Here is a 21,675-nt window from a genome sequence, read left to right as displayed (position 1 = left end):
TTGTTTAATTGACTATTTTCACTTTTTTTTATTCTCATACATTTTCCTTCTTTTCAAAAAATTAATTTTTGAATAGTATTTATTATTTTTTCTTATTATATTAATAAAATTGTAGGAATTCATTCATATTTCAAATTTTTGTTTTTATCTTTTTTAGTATTTATTATTATATTTATTTAATATTCTTTTTTTTTTTTTTTAAATTATTTATTTGGAAGTAATATCAAATTTATATTTCAAATTAATAAAGAGCTTGTCTATCAAGCGCATAAAAGATAGTGCGATATTAGCGCTCCCTATAGGTAACAAAATCTTTACTACAGGTACCTTTTATCGAGTTTTGCTTCTTATCTCACAAAAATATACGTTTCTATGTACGTGAGAATACTAAAAAGTTAGTCAACTTTGTGCAAATTGCGACTGCAATTATGGGTTCGCTACAGCTGATCCGTAATGGTATATTAATCATTATATTAAATTATTTTCTGATTAATAAAAAAATTATTTAATATTTTTCTTTCTTTCTCGCCATTTACGTAATTTGATGTAATAATAATTTTGTATAATTTCTAAAAAACACAAGTTTAATTATTATTATAAGAAAAAATTATATTTATCTGTGTTATTTATATAAATAAAAAAAAAAAAATGACATTTCAAACCACTTTTAAATTATGTCAATTAATTTTTCTGTTGCTATTATTCGTTTGACGAATAAAAGAAATGTTAACCTATATATGAACATTTATTATCGTTTTGCAGGGCCTAGGCTCATATCTGTACCAAGTATTTGGAATACGTATTCACTACGTAACAAATATTATTATATTAATAAATCAGAAAAAGATATGACTCTTGAAGATCATGGTTCCAATCTATTTATGCTCGAAATTTTTCGTGGTCTTGGAATTGGGTTATCTCATTTCTTTCGAGAACCAGCAACAATAAATTATCCTTTTGAAAAAGGTCCTTTGAGCCCAAGATTTAGAGGGGAACATGCACTGAGAAGGTATTTATAACATAATAATTAATTGATATAATAATGAGAAAAGTCATCATGTTTTATTATTTCTAAAAGTATATTATCATCTATAACTATATTTGCACTCATTTATAAAATTATTTTAATAATAGGTATCCATCAGGCGAAGAAAGATGTATTGCATGTAAACTTTGTGAAGCTGTATGTCCTGCTCAAGCTATTACCATTGAAGCACAAGAAAGGGAAGATGGATCTCGTCGTACTACGAGATATGATATTGATATGTCCAAATGTATTTATTGTGGTTTTTGTCAAGAAGCTTGTCCAGTAGATGCAATTGTCGAGGTATATCATTCAATTATAGAATTTAATACAAATAATAAATATTTTTATGTATTTCTAATTTTAGGGTCCAAATTTTGAGTTTTCCTCTGAAACTCATGAAGAAATGCTGTATAATAAAGAAAAATTATTAAATAATGGAGACAAATGGGAATCTGAGATAGCTAGTAATATATATGCAGATCATCTTTATCGTTAATGAAGTCTGTGGTTTGATTAAACCACACTAAAATATTTAAAAATGTTATAAAGTTTAGTATAAAAATAGCATTAGCACAGATCAATATTTATCTAAAGTAATTAAAAATATATGGTATCTTTGTGTTTATAAATGCTTACAACAATAATTGACCTTATTCTAAACTATACTCAACACATTTTGTTTTCCAGGATAATAAAACAAACATTTCTCTTAGTTAGAGCAAAAATAATTTTATTTAATTAACTTATTCCTTTCAGTCAAGTTAATGGTATAACGAAACGATAATAAAAATTGTTTTATAATTATTTAAAATATTAACTTTTACATTTCGAAAGAAAGGAACATAAATAAATACTGTCTGATCATTATTCATATTGCAAAATAGAACAATATAAAGTAAAAGTGAATTATTTTTACATTTCTTTTCATCTCAATTTTTGTTCGCATCTAAATGGCAACTCTTATGCAAAAATGATTTTCATTATGTAAATAATAAATGATAAGTTAAATATTGTTATCCAAGTACGTATTATAAAATCAAAAATGTAGTTAAAAGTATACAATTACAGACAACCAATAATTTTAAGTTTTTATGGACCACATGACACGCTTTACAGGTATGTACTTTTTTGAATATATACCCCTAGTTCTTATTTTACTTAACGAATTGTAACGTTTAAGAAAATAAAAACAGCGTGATTCAAGCTTGAATTCTATGTACTTAATATAATGATATCTATATAATATAAAAGCACATTTTGTACAGGCAAAATCAATAATGAATAAAAAGAATCTATTTTATGTATCACTTTTCCATAGTTTGATGGTCTTATCATTCTCAAGAGCAGCAGAAGCTATAATATTATCTGTTGGGTGACATGTTGTGCATAGTACTACATCTGTTTTTAAAAATAAAAAGTAAAATAAGAAATTATGAGCACAAAATTATCATACACAAATACTACTACTTTACCTGTATGTCCCTGTAATTTTTGCACTATTTCTTTTGTTTGTAAATTCCATATGTATACCATGTTGTCTTCAGAGCCTGATACAATCCACTGAAAAAACAAAAAGAAAAATCAATAAAAAAATATATTGTAGCAAAAGGATAAATATAAGAAGTGCAAAATTAAAAATCATAAAAAAGATCAAATATTAAAAAAACAGCTTGCCTTTCCTCCTGTGACGGAAAAATTGGCAAATATACAATATTTTTCATTCCTGTGACCCGTATATGTTTTTAGACATTTTCCTTTACTATAATCCCATAGTTTTAATGTATTGTCCAATGTAGCAGCTAGGATATATTTTCCATTTGGTGAGAATTTTACAAAAGATACCGGAGGATTGTCATCATCTATCAGTGTTTTTAAACACTGTCCTGATGCTGTGTCCCAAATTCGACTGTATTATCACGTAATATATAAAGATATATACACCTTTTTATAGCAGCATATGTGCATGGCAGAATAAGCATTTGTTTAAATTAAATAGAAAATTTGTTTAAAAAGAAGAAAAAAGCATAACAGAGAAAATGTAAAATCAAAAGCAGATAAAGTTGAAATTTGTGGAAGTAAATGACAAATTATTAATTATGGACATAAAATCACTTTGACAAAATTGTATTTATACAAGAACTTACCAAAGACCGTCATAACTGCTGGAAACAATCAAAGAACCATCTCTATTGAAGTGCACTGCGCTTACTGGATCTGAATGAGCTGGAAGTGTTTTTAAACATTTTCCAGTTCTTACATCCCAAATGCGTACACTTTCGTCAAACTAATAAAAATTCTTTTTTTTAATATCATATTTTATATTATATATTATATGATAATATATATTTATTTATATACAAGTGTCTTTACTAGTCAATACATATGAAATATTCATAGAATTTATATATAATTCTTTTTCTTTTAACAATACTAAATAACTCACCGATCCCGAAACTATAAGGTTAGATTGAGGATTAAAATTACAGCAAAAGACATAATTACTATGACCTTTTAACGTTTTTAAACACTTTCCCTGAAAATTTATAAATAATTAACAATGAAGAATATTTTATTCTATAGATAATGTAAAATTTAAATCGATGATTTAAATTAATAAAAAAGTAATCAAAACAGTAAATGTTTGGAAATAGAAGTTAAATACTTTTTATCATCTAATTATTTTTTATGAAATGTTTTTATGAAATAAAAACTTACAGAACTTAATTCCCATATTTTCAATGTTTTGTCATCAGAAGCAGATACTAACAACCTACTATCACTAGACCAGGCAACATCAGAAATACCAAGTTTATGACCAGAAATGGTTTTCTCAAATTTTCCATCATAAGAACCCCAAATTTTGATAAGTTTGTCAGCAGCTAAAAACAAATGAAATTATTATTATTATATATACTTTACTATTGTTTTATTTAATACATTTACATATTTTACATATTTATTTTACAATATTAAAGCAACTCTGTTATGTTTCAATAACTTTTTAAGTATTTTTGTACTTACAAGAACTTGCTAACCATTCTCCATTAGGACTAAACTTGACAGATGACACAGCTTTAGTATGACCAGCTAGCGTATATTTCAATGTATAATTTGGCTTCTGCAAGTAATGAATGTACAAAATTTACATAAAGACTTAAATTATTTTTTATGAATATTATACAATTCATTTTCTTATACATGATTAAGGAAGTAAAAAAAAACGCAATATATATCATGTACTTATGGTATAAATATAACAAACTTACCAATGTTGAACTACCTTTCGTTCCGGTAGCAGATGTAGTAGACGAATTATTAACAGACGACTGATGACTCGGTGAAGGCCCAAGTGGTACCATTTTTTCCAATTGTTTATTAGGACGCTATACTGAAGAAAAGCAACGAGATCTAAGGTTACGTCGTTTCTTAACTTTCGAGGTGAAACGTCGATTTTTGCTTACCTCACAAGGAGGTATTATTTCCTTAAAAAAGATCCCTTGCATAATATTAATAATGAAGTAAATCGTAAAATTTTCTTCATCAATAACATTCAACAAATCTTTTCATCTTTAGCAAATAAACAGCACGTGTAGTTCAAACGACTAAATCGATATTTCATTCCTTCAATACAATTATCGAAAATCGTAGTTCGAGTTTACTCCGTGAAGTCGATAATACTACCCAATGTATTTTCTTTGGATAGTAATGATACAAAATCAATTAGTTATTTCTAATTTTCAACTTTTGTTTTTATATGAAGAGCTTTTCGAGAATCAGTCTGTTGTCAAACGAAAATTTATATTTTAAAGAGTTGGAAAAATATTTAAAAGTTATGCAATAAAATTTATAAATTATTAATTATAATAAATAATTGTAATTTTAAATTTGTATAATTGTTATTTAAAAATATTCCCTAGAATGCGGAAATGTATAATTGTTAAAAGAGGATATATTTATTAAGGCTGTTCATCACATTTTGTTTTATAATCGTTTACGCCAAGCATAAGAACAGGTGTAATTCTTGACCGATTTTAATGAACAAGGTCTTATTTTAAAGACAAAGATTCATCGTTCAAATATTTGAAAAAGCAGTATCCTGGATTAAACCTTCATCTTTAAAGTGAGATCTTTTTCATAAAAATTAAAAGTTAAGAATTACACTTGTTCTTATTATTGGCGTAAATGGTATTTTTGACATTTTTCGCGAAGAAAAAGCTTCGTACTGTGGCGCCCCTCGAAATTTGCGGCAAAAGAGCAGAAGCTCGCACCTCTATTACTGATTTCCATTTACGTTTGAATGGGACGCTTTGTATCGTGAAGTAGCGATTATTTTCGTGCTTGTACACAGAAATAGCTGATGCTCAGATTTTTTGAATAAATCAAAATGCAAGGAAATGCATTTCACGTTGCTTGCATAGAAAATCTACGATAACTTACCTGGTCACTTTTTAAACAGATGATTCTATGACAAAAATAAAAAAAAAATGTCACAAAGATAGCAACGCGCGAGAAAAATAAAATAATTTTGATTTAAAATTCCAATATTTAAAAATTTTTATCTCTGAGTTGATGGTCTTGAATAATATAAATATATATGATCTTTTTATTAACTTTGACTTTTTTTTTTCTTACGTGTGACGTTAACAAAATCAAACAATACACAAGGATAAATGGATTTTCAAATGTAACAATGTCCACATGGTGAGATTTGGATAGGTAGTACTTTCAATATATTGAAATCTTATGAGATGAAAGTATTACCGAGCGAATGGGTGCATATTACAATACTTTTCAAAATCTTTCATTCTAAATTTAATTAAATTAACATTAACGTACTTCCATCTTACATTGTTAATCATACTTCGATAAATAAATGAATCAAATATATTAGAATTCTAAAATAATATCTTAAAGAAACGTACACAAAACTTTTCTATAGCATTTATGTTCGCTGTCATTTCTATTTATTCTTATTTACTTTTATTAATTATTAGTTATAAGTCTCGGGTGGGACCCATGATTAGGGCCCATGGGTATGGGCCTTTATGCGGGTTTCTGTTTCAGCATCATTTAGAGCTCTTGGCTGCGATTCTTGGGAGAGGCTCTTCAATGCGGATCCTTGGATGGGTCTCCTTCATGAGTCAAATCAAAATCGAACTGTATTTTAGTACTTCGATTTTGTTCGAGTGGATATTCAATATGTCCACCTCGTTCTTTTTTCTTTTCTTTCTCTGGGTTTTCTTTATTTTCTTTCTCTTGCTCTTTTTTTCATCTCATATTTCTTCTCTTTCTTTTCTTCATCTTAACTTCTTTTTTTCCAGGGATCATCGAGGAATCATCAAATGATATTCAATTTGTCAACCTCTCGTTCGGAGTTCTATCGTTGTCACGTCTTGTATTTCTTTTCTTCTTTTTCTCTTATTTTCTCCTTCTTTTCTTCTCAAATCTAAATCATCAAAGGATAGGATATATCTGCGATCGGATGAGTCCGATATATCGTCGAATGGGTCGATTCATCATTGATTTTTACGCGAGAATACAAGAAAGATAGGTGAACATTTGCGCGCGTGTCTGCGGGCACGAACGATTATGCTTAATAATCTGTCGTGAAATGAGATGCATATCGACATTGTATCTCTCTCGGATCACTGCAAAACGGATACTACAATAAAAAAAAGATTTGCATTTAAGAGATTGATGAATTTACAGCCTACTTTAATTTACACGAAACCAACTGTTATTTAAGCACATAAAAGCAAATAAATAAATTAACATAAAAGAAATACTAAACAATCTTATACACTGATATGATAAACGCATGGTAGGGATAGCGTTCTCATTTGCATTTGTAGTTCATATTTTGTCCATATCTGCCGCTGGAGTTACACGCGCTTGTATATTCAGCGAAAGTTGATGAACAACCTTAAATTTTTAAAAGTTGATATTCTCAATTTCTATCGTATAATTATTATTTAAAAAAAAAAAGGAAAAAGAATATTCGAAGAAAATATTTCACATTGAAATTAAATTTATAATTTACAAATAAAAGATATATATATATATATATAGGATTTGATATTTCATTTATAATGAATTCTCATCTAGTAATTTCAATCGTGTTCTTAGTTTGCCATTCAATAGTGCATTGTATATTTTAGATTTAAGTAACATATTACAAATTGTTATAATAACAATTAAATTAAGATTAAAACAGACTTTAGAAAAATGTCTAGGCGTCCGGAACATTTAGCACCTCCTGAAGTGGTATGTTTTTATTAAATTATAATCTGCAGTGTATAGAGGTTATGTAAAACTCTCATGTGTATTTTCTGTTATTAGTTTTACAATGAAGACGAAGCACGAAAATATACACAAAGGTAAACTTTATAAAGTTAAATAAATTATTTATTATAAAATTATTATCTTATCTGTACAACTTGGTCTCCACAGTTCACGTATTATGGATATTCAAGTGCAAATGTGTGAACGAGCTGTTGAGTTATTATTATTGTCAGAAGATGCACCAGCATTATTATTAGATATTGGTTGTGGTTCAGGACTTAGTGGGAGTGTACTAGAGGATGAAGGACATACCTGGATTGGAATCGACATTTCTTCTGCTATGCTTAGTAATTATTTTTTTAGTTTATTCCTTGATTTATTAATCCAACTACATAATGTAATCTTTTATATATATATATAAAATAGACGTTGCTCAAGAGAGAGAAACAGATGGAGATTTAATTTTGGGAGACATGGGTCAAGGAATGCCATTTAGAGCAGGAAGTTTTGATGGCGCAGTGAGTATCTCTGCATTACAATGGTTATGTAATGCAGATAAAGCTACTCACAATCCTAGCAAGAGACTATATCGATTTTTCTCTACACTTTATTCTTGTCTTACAAGATCTGCAAGAGCAGTTCTTCAATTTTATCCGGAGAATAATCAACAAATTGAATTAGTAATGATACAAGCTACAAAAGCTGGATTTTTTGGTGGTATGGTCGTTGATTTCCCTAACAGTACAAAAGCAAAGAAGTTCTTTTTAGTTCTAATGACAGGAGGACCAGCTGCGCTTCCACAAGCTTTAGGTACAAATGAAGGAAATTCGAATATTACTTATACATCGAAAAGGTATTTTTTTAATTTTGAATGTATTTTCTCTAATTCATTTCTTATAAAATCAAAAATAATTATAATTTGTTTCCAAAGAGAACATATCAAGAAAGCAAGAGGTAAACCTTTAAAAAAAAGCAGAGATTGGATTACGGAAAAAAAGGAAAGACGTAGAAAACAAGGTAAAATAGTTTGTGCAGATTCTAAGTATACTGGCAGAAGAAGAAGTGGTCGTCTTTGATGAACAAGTTTTTTCGAATAATACCATTGTTCTGTGATAAAAACTGCTCAAACGTATATTTGCAATAATAATAATAAATTATCAGAATGTATATATACATTGCAGAATGAGTGTTGTGTATGTACATATTCAAAAAAATATCTCATCACGTTGATGTGAAATAATGTACAAAAAATTATAATAATAAATCAATTCTTTTCAATCTTCTTTCGTTAAATTTTAAATCTAACTATATATATTATTTATTAAAAAATAAATTGATATTTGATAGAATGATAAGCATTTTTTTATTAAGAATAAAATTTATCATTCATCTTCAGTTTTAATAATATTATCCAAATGTATAATTATTGTATACTTCACGAAACATATTACGACAATTCATTTTAACATTAAGTTTTGCACATAGTAAAAACACGCCTGATAATTTTCTATGCAAACTATAAATTTCTTCAGGAGGAGGACACAGTCGGTGATTTAATATAGTTGGAACTAGTGCTTGAATTCTAAAGTATAATAAATCATAAGCTATAAAGTTAATTTAATGTAAATTTAAACTAAAGATTATAAATTACCTCTTCGTAACATCTTGCCCACCAAAATCAAAATATTCTTGATCACTTTGAAAAATTTGTCCTAGTATCATTACCGTCTCCACATGAGCATTTTCCATAATCTACAATAAAATTATGAATCTCTATTAATTTTAATAAGTATTTAGCATTTGCAAGTTGAAAATTTATACATGTTTCTTTATTTCATATAATATTTAAATTTAAATAATATTTTTTGTAAAGACCTTAGTTTCATATCCAGTCAAAAAACCCATATCTCTGGATATATTCAAAACTTTTTCTCTATCTCCTAAACTAGCTGCATTTATAACTTCTATGTATTTATCCATGAATGCTTTTTCATAACTTCGACATGCTCCAAAGTCCAGCAATACAAGCTAAAATTACAAAATATTTGTAATGTTTGTAACACTGTCGTAATATAAATTTTTTGTTATTAATATTTTTTTTTAATGAGAATAGATTATAAACCTGTTTTGTTTCAGGATTATAGAAGAAATTTGACCAATTTGGATCTGTTTGCATATATCGAAATACAAATAATTCCATTAAACACAAACGCATGATTAATTTGCATATATTTTCTCGTATTTCTAAATCCATTTCAGCACATTTATCTACAGGAATACCATCCACTAGTTCTGTTGTAAATACCTGACTCGTTGAAAGTTCATCTAAAAATTATAATAATTTATAAGATTATGGCAGCTTATAATATAATGATTATTTACTAGATAAGTTTTTACCTATAACTTTTGGTATATAATAATCATTGTAAGGACTCATAAGCTCTTTATATTTTTTTGTACATTCTGCTTCTCTTAGATAATCCACTTCCCAAGCTAGTTCACGTTTTGCTACTTCAACTAAATTGTCAATAAACATACCTTCTGGAAACATATTCCACACCTATGAAAATTTATATACATTAGAGATTCTTAATAAATATTAAACTTGTTTATATTTCTAATAATACCTTCATTATGCCTATTAAGTTTTCAATATCACTCTGGATACCAGCAGCTACACCAGGATATTGAATTTTAATTGCTACATCTTCTCCAGTTAATAATATAGCATGATGTACTTGACCTATGATAAACAATTTTTAATATTGTCTTTTTATATATCAAATATACATACCAATAGATGCAGCAGCAAATGGTTTTTCTTCAAATTTTGTTAATTTAGTTCGCCAATCGTAACCCAATTCAGAACAAAGTACTCTCTAAAAGTTTATTAATAAATCACTTAGGAAACATATTTTGAACACGTATAAATATATATAAACATTGTACCTCGATTTGCCATTTTGGCATAAAATCAGCACTTTGTCTAACTCTTTCAAAAACTTTTTGTAGTTCTGGACTTATAATAGTATTATCTTGGATACTCAATATTTGTCCAATTTTCAAAGCAGCACCTTTAATATATATGTAATATGTAATTAAATATATATTTAATGGCATATATGTAATAATACCAAAATAAAATTTTAAAAAATATATACATTATATACTTATCTACCTCTTACTTTGCATAATGTTGTGACAATTCTTTCTGCATTAGCTTTAGTAAGAAACATATTATCAACAGTTTCACTCATCCTTTGTTCCTTTAAACCTAATGATCTACGTGTATATTCTGCAATCGTTCCGATTCCAAGACCAATACCCAAAGTACCAAAATTAACCATTCTCTGAAGTCTTGTAGAAGGAACTGTTCGCTCTTTTGCATTAGCTGAAAGCTTTAATGATATATATATAATATATTGATAATATATGTATATACATATATATATATATATATATATATATATATATAAAATCGAAAATGTATTATGAATAATACTTACAGATTGTTTAGGCTTTATAGATGGTTTAATATGAGGTTTTGTTGAAGCTTTTGAAATATGTACATCATTTTGTTTTACTTCTGTTTTATCATTGACCTTTTGAGAAGAAAGTACATTTTCTGAGACCTGTTTTCTTTCAGCTTTCTCATGTTCTAACTCTAATTTATGTAAAATTTCCTTTTCTTTTCTAGAAAGTTCAATTTTTGGTACGTTTTCCATCTTGGTTATTGTTTCTATTTTTTCTTTGACAGTTGCATATTTTTTGTTCGCAGTAAAAGTATTCCGTAAATTATCTTCCGATATTGTTTGTTTTGAATCAATTTTTATTGACATATCTTTTTCATCAATAGGTATTTCCTTGGGATCTTTAGCTGAATTATAGACGTATAATTTTGTTTTATGTACTGTAGGTTTATAGTCATCATCAGTGATGTTCAATGCTCGATTAGTTCTAGTTTTTATATACTGTGTCATGCCTTTTTCAACAACATTTAAACGATTTAATGTATTCTTTAATTCAACTGCCACTTGTTCCTATAATATGACAATTGTTTAAATTGTTTATACAAAAAACAAATGAAATATACGTGTTAATCATTATCATATACCAAATAGATGCATTTTAATGTATATCTTTTTGCATAATATTAGCTGTGAGACTTACAGGAACCTTACTTGGATCTATGTTATTTATTTTTACTCCTACATCTTTTAAGCAACTTTTTACAGAGGTTCGTAGACTAGAATGTAAGATAACAAATTTGATTGCTTCTTCCTGATGTTTTATAATCTCATTTGTTACTTTTTGTGATCCTTTAAATACACTAATTAAATCAGAAATCCACAATCGAGACATCCCTAAAATATAATAAATGATATAAAATAGCAATGTTAATATTTTATGTAAATTCATATCTCAATATTATTTTTGTTATTAAATAAAGCTGTGTCAGTATTATTGGTTTTAAAGGAAAGTTATAAGTATTAAGTTCATTTAAATCGTAAGAAAACATTCTATGAATTAAACAAAATTGCCAAAATTACATATATACACGTGTTTTTTTTAATATGCCCCTTGTATCAAATTTAAATAAATTTTCAAACAACAAATGTTATTTCGTTAAATTCTTAAAAAGAAGCAGTTAGGTCATTAAATAAATTTATACTGTCTTACAGAATGGATATCAAGGTTGAATAATGATTGAGTCATATTTAAATTTAAAATTGTACATTTGAGGTTAGTTATAGTTATATATGAAATATTCAATGTCACTTTTAAATACTTTCATGAAAAATGTATTATTATTAATTTATTACCTATATATTATATTAAACACTATTTATTATAAAATATTGTTATTATTATATAAATATATAGTTTAATTATATTCCGAATACGCATGCTCAATAATACTTTATATAAGAATAATTCGTAATTGAATATATGTGTATATTTGAATATAAGTATATATTCAAAATAATTAAAAGAGAATTTCATTTAAATAAAATTGAATAATTTATATTTGAATTATTTTGTTTGTTTTAAGATTAAAAATTTTCTGAAGAAACTTCAAATTTTCATTGTAGAATTTACATTATAGACAAATCATTTGTACGCAAGCGTAATATATGCATACAAAATTTTTCCATGTTATATTTTCTGTTTTGCTTCTCAGTTATAAAAATAAAATAAAATAAAAAATTTTTAAAAATTCTTTGACATATTACTATTAAATTAATACTAATAACGATAATGTACAAATATAAAATATATATATATATGTAACTTTAAAATGTATATTCAATAATGATATATATTGCAGTTTGCAGTAAATATTTATTGTATTTGCGCATTTCAACAATCTTTTTAAAAAATTAAAAAGGCATCCAATTTCATTGTGTGTCTTTTATCTTATATTTAATATGTTACAAGCTCTACAATAGATTTATATGTATATATATATATAGGTAAGTCTGTATATACATAATATATACATATGTATATTTAAGTACACATGTTCATATATATATATATGTATATACAGGTTTGTATAACGTAATATTTATATACACTATATATTTTTCTCTCGTTGTATATTTATATTACTACAAACATAAAAAAAGTATTTTACAATAAATTCCTAATAACTTTGGGATAAGCCTATAACTTCCTTAAAGAGAAGACAGCTATAACCAATTTTTGTAGAATCTTCTTTGAATATAACTATATTAATCTGTGTAGCAACCTTGAGGAAATCTCATTGAATTATAAATGTTAAACCCGTCCCTATGAATAAACTTTGTGTAAGATAATTAATTTCAGAAACATTTTAACTAAAATATTAAATAAAGTCATGTACATTAATCATTGACTTGATGAATAGTTTTTATATAAGAAATTAATTAAAATAATAATTCAAAATTTAATCATAATTTTAGTTAAAATTCACACTGAAATATTTCTCAAACTTATATGATTATGAGATCACCTCTTCAGGTTTTGTAATGACACTTCAAGAATTTTAAAATGAAGGAACAATAGGTAGAACAAATTATGAAGCATAACAATATAATAGAAAATTAAATGACGTTTGGTTGATCTGGAATAAGAGAGGCAAAAAACGAACTGAAAAATGTCCATGTGAAAGCAAGAGCACCAGGTCTTTCTTCTTCATTTTCCTCATTAGCATTTGTTCTAGCCTCTGGTTGTACCGTTGGAACTTGACCATTTTGTTGCGCAGGGGCAACTTGTGGAGCTGCTCCTTCATTTTGTAATACTTGATTGTTATTGTCTGGACGTACGTTATTATTTTCAGGCATATATATAATATGTAATCTGAAAAATCCACTCTGGTACCTACAACAAAATATCCATTATTAAAAAATAGAAAGTTATAATTCGTTACAGATAATATGTAAAGAACTTACAAATATATTACAAAGCCCAAGAATGTAACAATAAGAAATCTGAGTGGAGATGAGTAAAAGTACACTATACTAAAGAGAATAATAATTCTGGATAGCATATAAAAAAAGTCTAGCCAATCTGGATTAAATACACCATCCTCTCCAGCTGCATTATTATTGCCTGCATTAATATCGGCTGCATCTTGCACTGCCGCTTGAGGTTGATTATCTCTAACGTTATTATTATTGTTGTTATTGTTATTCATATATGTATTTTGTGTAACTTCATTTGGATTAATATTCATTTGCTGAACATAAGGAATAGTACTTTGTAACTGGATTCCTTGTGCTGCCATTCTGTAAATAAAAACAATTAGAATTATACATATATAGTAATGTAGCATAATAAAATATAAAATGTAATATTACTTACAATTGCATGTACTGTGTGAAATAGTGTGTATAAGCTTGTTGCATCCAAGCTACTTGTTGACTATTTCGAGGATCAAAATATTGTTGCATAGAATACAATTGTGTTGGAGAAGGTTGAGTTATAATGTTATTTGTGCTTTGATTTTGACTTTGAATATTATTAGTTCTGATATAGTCAACATTATTTCTTATGGCTGAATTTACATTTACACTTTCATTAACTTGTGTTCGATCAAATACTTTATTGGCACAATTTTTTTGAGAAGTACATACTAAATGTATAGTATATGCTTGGTCCTCCAGGTCATCACAATGTCTTAAAATATCTTTCAAATAAGAAGAATTGTTCAATAATTGACCAGCATAAATTAATTTCTGATCCGCGCTTTCCTATGAGAAATGCAACATCAGTTTATTATATGTATATATATAATATATGTATATATATTTTATATATATGTGTATATATATATATATATATATATATATATATATATAAAAATATATTTTATATATGAGATAAATATTATATTAATATAAATTAATAAATAAATATCCTTAGAGAAAATTATTAACATTCAATAATGAAATTAATCGATTAATTGACTTTCACTAAGATTTAAAAGATCTGTAACTTTCACAAGGTTTCACGATATCAAGGAAAAAATAAAAATAATAAAAACTTACTGGTTTGCTGGGATAAACTTCGGAAAGATATTCTTTTAGACGACCGATGCTCCACCCGATATCACATTTTATAAGTTGATCTTTGATTTGTTGATTGGGCGCTTTTATTATTAATTTAACAGTATCACTTTCCATCATTATACAATGTTGGATTTCTTTAGTCACAATATCTGACCTAAGTCACCTATCTGCACTTCGAGATATGAAAACAATGATATCAAGAAGCGATGTTGCCGAGGCTATATTCGTCTTTGGATCCTTTAGAATTTAATTAAAATTGTAACACCTAATCGATTCTTTAACTTCCATAAAGAATTTTGTAAAATTCTTTAGCTTTTACTTTACATGAAATTTTACATTAAACGAGAATCAATTAATAATGCATTTACGCCGAGATAACGTATTTATGTGGACGTTAATAAATGGAATCACGATTTGGCGGTGTATCATTGGTCAAAGATTACGTATTTTATTTATATATTAATAAAATCCCATTTTCAAGTGATCATTTTTAATTTCAAATTTGAATTAATATAATATGCCAGGTTTAGAATTTTTCAAGTACTTTCTTCATCTGTATAAAAGAAAATTTTTTAATTTTATAATAAATGAATTATAAATAAATAAAATTCATTAAATTTTACAAGATATAACATTTCTAAACGTATCAGATTGTAGCCTTATTTAGTGAATTATATTGATTCAATAGCAGATCTTTGATTGGATGATTCACAATTGTTCTTTCTTCCTATTGGTTATAGCAACAAGATATGGCAATAGTTCTTCAAGAATACGAGAAAATTGCGAATATGGAAACACTACATAATATTAAACCAAAGAGCGCGGGAGTAAAGTTTGTCAACGGTTTTGACATTCCTGTTTAATATTGTTGATTTTAAATTGTTTTTAAGTCAGATGTAATGAAATGTAGGTATATATATATATATATATATTATATACATGTATTGCCTTGTGTAGGTATTTTCAGTATCTTATAGAAATTGTACATTACAAAATATTCGTAATATTTGTTTTCTCGTGAAATAATAAAATATTTACATTGTGTATTTAAATGATATGTAAGGTTTGTGGCTCAGAAACATATCATTTCGTAGTAGATTTGTTCGATTTTTCTTATATTTACCTTACCATATAAACATAAATTTAATTTTCTTGTTTTCTATATCAGGGTACGTCCCAAGTCTAGAAAAAGTGGATCTGGACAATCCTCAGTAAGTGAAAGCATTGTTAATTGAAAAACATTACTGTCTATCGTTTTTATAGTAACAATTGTATAATTTCTTGAAATTTACAGATTCTTAAAGCAGCACTTCGACAACCACTGCAACATGTAAGTTCTAATGTTTCCTTAAATCAAGAAAGTCCAGTTACATCAAAACTAAAACGACGGGTTAGTTTTGCAGAGAAGAATCATGTAAAGTAAGTTATATTTTTTATGTTTCAATAAAAATTCAATTTTTTTTAAATTATTATTATTTATTAATGTTTTCAATATATTATGTCTAAATACACAGTAATGTATAATTCTTTAAATAGAGAGTTTGCTGATTCAGTAGAACAAGGAACCTTGTGGAACAATTCGTATGAAGAATCATCAAATCAAAATACAGGACAAATTGATTTAAATAATCAGAATCATGAAACTCGTACTAATAACAATCATTCTACAAGTAGTGATATGATAGTAAGTGAAAATAGAAATTTAATGAATGATTCTTTAGAGTTAACAGAGTGTTTAGTTACAATGGGTTCTTTAAAATCAATATATACTGAAGAAACTCCATTAAACAAATCAATATCTTTAGCACATCAAAGTAAAAGCAACAATGAAGGGAATAATATTTTAATTGAATCAAATCACAACATAAATATCTGTGGTCATAAGAGTATAAATGTTCACAATAACATATCAAATTTAAATAACATGGAAGGTTCAGACTTGAACAAAACTTGTATTCAAGATATATCTATGGAGGTCACAGAAATACCTTCTTTTATGAAGTCCCAAAATATTTTACCTGTTAAGTGTAAACAAGTACTAGAAGAGAAAGAAAACATACCGATATCTAATATTATCATAAAATCTAATGTTCCATCAAATTCAACAAATGAAATGAATACAATATCAAATAAAACACAATATTTTTGTACTGAAACATTAGAGTTTACAGAATGCTTGCAATCTACAAAAGAACCACTTGATTTGCAACAACAATTTTCAAGGGCAAGTGCCCTTATGAATGATGAGAATATGATTGATCACCAAACTCAGATATTTCAAAATGCACCAATGGAAATGACATATGCTATTCCATTGACCTGTAGGAGAAACTCTACAGATCAAACAGTCATTTTTCACGATGCTTCAATGGATGACACAATGATGGTTACTTCAGTTATGAATAAAAAACAAAAATTGATGAATAAAAATATACCTCAAATAGAAGATGATAATAGATTTTTTAAAAGTATGATTAATTCTGTTAACAAGACTAAGTTATTAGATGCATCAATGGATATTACAGAAGGAATTTATTCATTGCCTCATTCAATAAAAGTTAATGATGTTACAGATACTGTGAATCCTTTAAATTATCAAAGCTCTGCCATAAATGATAAGACAGAGTTAAATGATGATTCAATGGAATTTACTGTAGCTGCAACAAATTTACCTCAAGTAGTACATAATATAGATACAGAAAAATTACCCCAAGTTACAAAAATGAATACATGTACAATGTCAAACCAAATTAGATTATCATCAGAAAATACGAAAATATTTCAAAACGAATCAATGGCAATTACTGAACCTTTGCACGTACTATCGTCTTTAAATATTTTACAGAATGATTCTCAAGAATTAAAAGATGTGATAATGAATTTTTCTAGGAATAATCAAGAAATAATGTCACCTAACACAAAGATATTTCAAAATATGTCAATGGAAATTACTAATGCAATAGCTAATTTACCAATATTACCTAATTTAGAAAAATCTTCTGAAAATATAGAAAATAATTTAAATACAAACGAGAAGCAGATTGATGTAATTGAACATGGGTCATCTCACGAGAATTCTATGGACTTTACTACACCTGTATATTCTAATCCAAGTTCTTTCACAATTACTTCAAATAAAATTGTTAATACAACAATAAAAAATAATAACACATTTAAATATACAAATGAAAATAATGATATAATAAAAAATAATAGCACAAAACATGTAAATGAAAATAGAGATTACAGTTTACTACAAAATAAAAGTAATAATCCAATGAATGAAATTACAAATAAAAATGAAAAATTAGAAAAACATTGTATATTAGATTCTATGTACGAGAAAACAAGAAAGAATCATTCAATGAGTGAAACTGTACAAAAAACTAATATTCAGTTTAACAATAGCAATAGCAATATTAATAAATCTGCAGATCAAGCAGCAGATGATACATACATTTCTTCTACCACATATTGTAATGATGATTTTGAAAATACAGAAAATATTAGCACCGACAATCAACCGGTAAAAGCTTTAACTTCATTAATATCATCTTTTGTGTATGCAGATATGATAGAAGATGATTCATTTGTCAAGACAATACATGAAGTTCAGCAAGAAATACAATCTAGAGAAAATGATATGGATATGAATTCAGTAGTTGATATTGTTAATGCACAAGCAATGAATACGCAATCTTTTGAAAAATGTATCATTGAAAATAAACAGATTGTGCAACAATCTGAAAATTATTTCAAGTGTTATCACGAAGATAATAATACCCAAGTAGATGATATCATGATTAATAAAGAAGTGAATAATCAACACAATTCAGACATAGTTTCAAATAAAATTAATGAAATTCATGAAAATATTTTTGAAAATAGTATTAACAATGAAAGACTAATTGATACTTCTACTGGAGTAGAAGTTATTGGATCAGATAAACAATTACATAAAGCAAAGAAAAATGTTGAGAACAATTCAGCAACGTATATAATAAAACCTAAGAAAAATTCAGACATAGATATAAATGAACATATTAATGATCATAATAGTAACAATCAGGTCCTTTGTAAATCACATATATTGTCACCAACATTAATTTTTGCTTATAACCAAAATAAAACATATATTGACGAAAATAATATTATCCCAACAGCTGATGTGGCAGGTAAAATAAACTTTAATAGTTTTAATAACATATATATATATATATATATATATATATATATATATATACAAAAACATATATATATATAATTAAACAAATGCTGACTAATAAATTTTTTCATAATCAAGATTTAACATGCAGCATGAATGGAACAGAAAATTATGATAATAACTCTTCAAGAGAAGAAGTTAATCATGTTGTGTTGGAAGAAAATATTGGGAAAAACAATAATTTTCAAGAAGATAAATTTTCTTTGATAGTAAAAAAATTAAAGATCCATATGCATAGGTAATTATTATAGATTAATATCTAAATAGAAGATAGAAAAAATGTCAAAATATGGTATTTATGTTCTTTTGTTTATTTTAGTAACGATTGTATATGGGATTTATATTTTGAGAATATAGATAAACAAATGATAGTAGTTGGTTTTATCTCTACATCTCTATTGATAATAATATATACCCAAAACGATATTGATACCAACACATGTATGATCAAAGATATTAATGTAATTTCACGTCTAGAAGGTAAGTAAACAAAATTATTATAAAAGTAATAGATCTCATATATATTTTTAAATATACCATATTAATCTTTGATAGATGATGAAAATGTCCTGTTAAGTATAGCGCACAAATTAATAAGAGAGAAAATAAATATAGAACATATTTCTCAGTTGTATAAATATGAGGAGGATATTATTCCTTTATTAAATCATATTTCAGAAGATGTGAAATTAATATTAGATTTTATATTTGATCTAAAACAATTAGAAGATACGAATTTAATGGAAATAGATACCGAATGGTAATAATTTTATTTATAATAATTATATAATAATTACATTAATAATTTAAAAATAATTATTCATTTTTATTTTAGCATAACGTTTATATCAAGAAGTAAATGTATGGACATTATATTGAAAATTACAATGAAAGTTAAATTATTTGATAAGATAAATTCATCTAACATCAAGGTCGTTTGTATTTTGGGTACAGTAATGTGAGTTTATAGAAAAGTATAATGTTTTAATAATTTATGATAAATTAATTTACATCAATTTATATATTTTTCTTTATTATTACAGAGAAAAAGATATTAGAGAGTTGTTTACAAATGTGAAAAAAGACCATAAATTTTTAAGGAGATACATGTCTGACATTAAAGATTATATTGACATAATGGAACAAGTTAATGATGCAAATAAAAAATGTCGTTATTGAATTGAAAAAGAAAAAAATTAATCTCTTATAAGGGATATAAACGATTGAATTTGTAATATATTTGTATGTGAATTTGTAGACGCATTCAAGCATGTGTACAAACAAAGGATAAATGCACAGTTACATATTTATTTATATGTGTAACTGCATGTGCAAATTATTGTATTGATATTATGTATAACGTGATATAAAATTTATATTGTAAATGAATCGCATTATAATTATACCGTAATTATATTAATTGATGTCATTAATGGAAAATTTTTAATATTTTATGTGTAATAAGAAATTATATATATATATACCATCAGGTAAAAACATAAATAATATTCTTTCTATCTGTTCTGTAGTGCAAATAGATTTGATAACAACTGTACATGAATTTATAGTAGATATATACATACAAGCAGGTTGATCGACTAGCTTCGATACAGCCGGTTCGGACTATGCAGGTTTTTGTTGATGCACTTGCAGTTCTTTGTACAGTAGCGTGTGAACAACTGGCTTCCCATAGAATCATTCGAGTTTCCGTTGATTTCTTAAGAAATAATCATTATCGATAACTATGATTAGAATTATCGAGAATGTGCAATCAAAAAGTTTCATATTATTTAATTATCAATATTTCTCTTATTGTTTTAAGTATTATTAACAATCAATTTCATGATAATAAATATTAATCTAATAAATAATGAAAAGTTTTATATATATAATTTTATATATAGTTTTATATCATAATTTAAAAATTATATCATATAAGACCCGAAAAAAAATTTTCATATCTATAAATTTACTATAAACAAAAAAACAAAAAAATAACGAAGAATATCGAAAAGCAAAATATTATTCAACGAAAGGACTATGAAACATCCAAGGTACTTTCAAAGCGATAGTGAAACTGTTGGAGCATGAAAGGTAAGAATAACTGCAACAATATTGCGTTGGTTTTACTCCCACGTGTTCTGCGAACGTGTAAGTAATACCTCATAGGAAGGTTAAATGTGAATAATGAAAGTTACATTTTTTTTTTTTCTTTTTTTTTTTTTTAATAAGTCAAAAATTTCATTCATAAAATTATGTGTATTGAATAAATATTATTGTAAGTATAGAATATACGTATTTAATAATTCGTCTACGCAGTGTAATATAAAATGTAATCAACGTAAATATAAAAATGATAATTTACATAAGTTTTTATGCTTTATTAATAATGTAAAATCAATGCTAACATTTTTTCAATCATAATTGTTTTTTACCTATAAAATGTAATTATATATTGATAATAAAAAAAAAAAAACATTGATAGTTAATATTAAAGTTTTAGGTAGTTTTTTCTCGTCGTATAATAAACACCTTTAACTTGTTAAAGAAGTCGAACTTTCTTTCACTATAGCTATGTTAGTTCTACT

General features: G+C 26.1%; 6 protein-coding genes across 15 annotated transcripts; 3 read left to right on the top strand and 3 right to left on the bottom strand.

The window, feature by feature from the left end:
* Positions 1–295: 295 nt before the first annotated feature.
* On the top strand, positions 296–1,656 carry LOC124947211 (NADH-ubiquinone oxidoreductase subunit 8). Its single transcript, XM_047489041.1, has 4 exons — positions 296–456; positions 763–1,009; positions 1,135–1,327; positions 1,392–1,656. The coding sequence occupies exons 1-4, from the start codon at positions 429–431 to the stop codon at positions 1,521–1,523; spliced, it is 600 nt and encodes a 199-aa protein (XP_047344997.1). The 5' UTR covers positions 296–428; the 3' UTR covers positions 1,524–1,656.
* An 83-nt stretch (positions 1,657–1,739) lies between these two features.
* LOC124947192 (protein will die slowly) lies at positions 1,740–4,692 on the bottom strand. Of its 2 annotated transcripts, none has more exons than XM_047489007.1 (9): positions 4,489–4,692; positions 4,294–4,410; positions 4,049–4,145; positions 3,743–3,906; positions 3,471–3,560; positions 3,172–3,311; positions 2,702–2,933; positions 2,500–2,587; positions 1,740–2,425 (listed from the first exon to the last, which is right to left on the bottom strand). In XM_047489007.1, the coding sequence occupies exons 1-9, from the start codon at positions 4,528–4,530 to the stop codon at positions 2,325–2,327; spliced, it is 1,071 nt and encodes a 356-aa protein (XP_047344963.1). In that variant the 5' UTR covers positions 4,531–4,692; the 3' UTR covers positions 1,740–2,324. The 2 variants fall into 2 exon arrangements, with proteins under 2 accessions (XP_047344963.1, XP_047344971.1); XM_047489015.1 differs by having other exon boundaries at positions 4,294–4,415; positions 4,489–4,688.
* Positions 4,693–5,823: 1,131 nt separating this feature from the next.
* LOC124947162 (atypical kinase COQ8B, mitochondrial) lies at positions 5,824–12,275 on the bottom strand. Of its 7 annotated transcripts, none has more exons than XR_007100333.1 (12): positions 11,480–11,821; positions 10,816–11,349; positions 10,488–10,707; positions 10,259–10,383; positions 10,104–10,188; positions 9,937–10,052; positions 9,707–9,869; positions 9,432–9,634; positions 9,185–9,337; positions 8,961–9,061; positions 6,819–8,891; positions 5,824–6,689 (listed from the first exon to the last, which is right to left on the bottom strand). XR_007100333.1 is itself a non-coding variant. In XM_047488962.1 (12 exons), exons 2-12 carry the CDS (start codon positions 11,669–11,671, stop codon positions 8,717–8,719), a joined length of 2,067 nt encoding a protein of 688 aa, XP_047344918.1. In that variant the 5' UTR covers positions 11,672–11,673; positions 12,133–12,275; the 3' UTR covers positions 5,824–8,716. The 7 variants fall into 7 exon arrangements, 6 of the variants coding, with proteins under 6 accessions (XP_047344918.1, XP_047344902.1, XP_047344928.1 ...); XM_047488962.1 differs by adding an exon at positions 12,133–12,275 and having other exon boundaries at positions 5,824–8,891; positions 11,480–11,673; XM_047488946.1 differs by adding an exon at positions 11,990–12,126 and having other exon boundaries at positions 5,824–8,891; positions 11,480–11,673.
* On the top strand, positions 6,907–8,587 carry LOC124947204 (probable 18S rRNA (guanine-N(7))-methyltransferase). Its single transcript, XM_047489027.1, has 5 exons — positions 6,907–7,291; positions 7,367–7,404; positions 7,478–7,656; positions 7,736–8,162; positions 8,241–8,587. The coding sequence occupies exons 1-5, from the start codon at positions 7,253–7,255 to the stop codon at positions 8,383–8,385; spliced, it is 828 nt and encodes a 275-aa protein (XP_047344983.1). The 5' UTR covers positions 6,907–7,252; the 3' UTR covers positions 8,386–8,587.
* Positions 12,276–12,632: 357 nt separating the features above from the next.
* On the bottom strand, positions 12,633–15,278 carry LOC124947185 (homocysteine-responsive endoplasmic reticulum-resident ubiquitin-like domain member 2 protein). The gene is made up of 4 exons (XM_047488993.1): positions 14,842–15,278; positions 14,156–14,544; positions 13,744–14,079; positions 12,633–13,672 (listed from the first exon to the last, which is right to left on the bottom strand). The coding sequence occupies exons 1-4, from the start codon at positions 14,977–14,979 to the stop codon at positions 13,396–13,398; spliced, it is 1,140 nt and encodes a 379-aa protein (XP_047344949.1). The 5' UTR covers positions 14,980–15,278; the 3' UTR covers positions 12,633–13,395.
* A 373-nt stretch (positions 15,279–15,651) lies between these two features.
* LOC124950129 (metacaspase-2-like) lies at positions 15,652–20,520 on the top strand. 3 transcript variants are annotated; one of them, XM_047496439.1, is made up of 9 exons: positions 15,652–15,768; positions 16,031–16,073; positions 16,157–16,281; positions 16,399–19,037; positions 19,166–19,325; positions 19,407–19,567; positions 19,643–19,847; positions 19,923–20,045; positions 20,131–20,520. In XM_047496439.1, coding segments are annotated over exons 1-9 (3,594 nt in total). In that variant the 5' UTR covers positions 15,652–15,766; the 3' UTR covers positions 20,267–20,520. The 3 variants fall into 3 exon arrangements, with proteins under 3 accessions (XP_047352395.1, XP_047352385.1, XP_047352376.1); XM_047496429.1 differs by having other exon boundaries at positions 15,685–15,772; XM_047496420.1 differs by lacking the exon at positions 15,652–15,768 and adding an exon at positions 15,787–15,815.
* The last annotated feature ends 1,155 nt before the right edge of the window (positions 20,521–21,675 follow it).

Source organism: Vespa velutina, chromosome 1 (genome assembly GCF_912470025.1).
Source record: "Vespa velutina chromosome 1, iVesVel2.1, whole genome shotgun sequence".
Lineage (NCBI taxonomy): Eukaryota > Metazoa > Arthropoda > Insecta > Hymenoptera > Vespidae > Vespa > Vespa velutina.
The sequence above is the reverse complement of the archived record's forward strand: the minus strand, read 5'-3'. Positions and strand labels throughout refer to the sequence as shown.

What these genes read in the sequence shown, in the direction of transcription:
- LOC124947192 (XM_047489007.1), bottom strand. Translation starts at nt 4,530, where the DNA reads ATGCAAGGGATCTTTTTTAAGGAAATAATACCTCCTTGTGAG. An exon ending in AGCAGTTATGACGGTCTTTG is followed by an intron (nt 2,934 to 3,171) that starts GTAAGTTCTTGT and finishes GTGATAATACAG; the next exon opens with TCGAATTTGGGACACAGCAT. An exon ending in TTTCCGTCACAGGAGGAAAG is followed by an intron (nt 2,588 to 2,701) that starts GCAAGCTGTTTT and finishes TTGTTTTTTCAG; the next exon opens with TGGATTGTATCAGGCTCTGA.
- LOC124947185 (XM_047488993.1), bottom strand. Translation starts at nt 14,979, where the DNA reads ATGATGGAAAGTGATACTGTTAAATTAATAATAAAAGCGCCCAATCAA. An exon ending in TTCACACAGTACATGCAATT is followed by an intron (nt 14,080 to 14,155) that starts GTAAGTAATATT and finishes TTTTATTTACAG; the next exon opens with AATGGCAGCACAAGGAATCC. An exon ending in TTGGGCTTTGTAATATATTT is followed by an intron (nt 13,673 to 13,743) that starts GTAAGTTCTTTA and finishes ATTTTGTTGTAG; the next exon opens with GTACCAGAGTGGATTTTTCA.
- LOC124950129 (XM_047496420.1), top strand. An exon ending in GTGGATCTGGACAATCCTCA is followed by an intron (nt 16,074 to 16,156) that starts GTAAGTGAAAGC and finishes TGAAATTTACAG; the next exon opens with ATTCTTAAAGCAGCACTTCG. An exon ending in TGTATTTTGGGTACAGTAAT is followed by an intron (nt 20,046 to 20,130) that starts GTGAGTTTATAG and finishes TTATTATTACAG; the next exon opens with AGAAAAAGATATTAGAGAGT.
- LOC124947204 (XM_047489027.1), top strand. Translation starts at nt 7,253, where the DNA reads ATGTCTAGGCGTCCGGAACATTTAGCACCTCCTGAAGTG. An exon ending in ATTTAGCACCTCCTGAAGTG is followed by an intron (nt 7,292 to 7,366) that starts GTATGTTTTTAT and finishes TTCTGTTATTAG; the next exon opens with TTTTACAATGAAGACGAAGC. An exon ending in ATTACTTATACATCGAAAAG is followed by an intron (nt 8,163 to 8,240) that starts GTATTTTTTTAA and finishes TTGTTTCCAAAG; the next exon opens with AGAACATATCAAGAAAGCAA.
- LOC124947162 (XM_047488930.1), bottom strand. Translation starts at nt 11,728, where the DNA reads ATGAATTTACATAAAATATTAACATTGCTATTTTATATCATTTATTAT. An exon ending in TGCCAAAATGGCAAATCGAG is followed by an intron (nt 10,189 to 10,258) that starts GTACAATGTTTA and finishes ATAAACTTTTAG; the next exon opens with AGAGTACTTTGTTCTGAATT. An exon ending in TGACTGGATATGAAACTAAG is followed by an intron (nt 9,062 to 9,184) that starts GTCTTTACAAAA and finishes ATTTTATTGTAG; the next exon opens with ATTATGGAAAATGCTCATGT.
- LOC124947211 (XM_047489041.1), top strand. Translation starts at nt 429, where the DNA reads ATGGGTTCGCTACAGCTGATCCGTAATG. An exon ending in GGGGAACATGCACTGAGAAG is followed by an intron (nt 1,010 to 1,134) that starts GTATTTATAACA and finishes TTTTAATAATAG; the next exon opens with GTATCCATCAGGCGAAGAAA. An exon ending in CAGTAGATGCAATTGTCGAG is followed by an intron (nt 1,328 to 1,391) that starts GTATATCATTCA and finishes TTCTAATTTTAG; the next exon opens with GGTCCAAATTTTGAGTTTTC.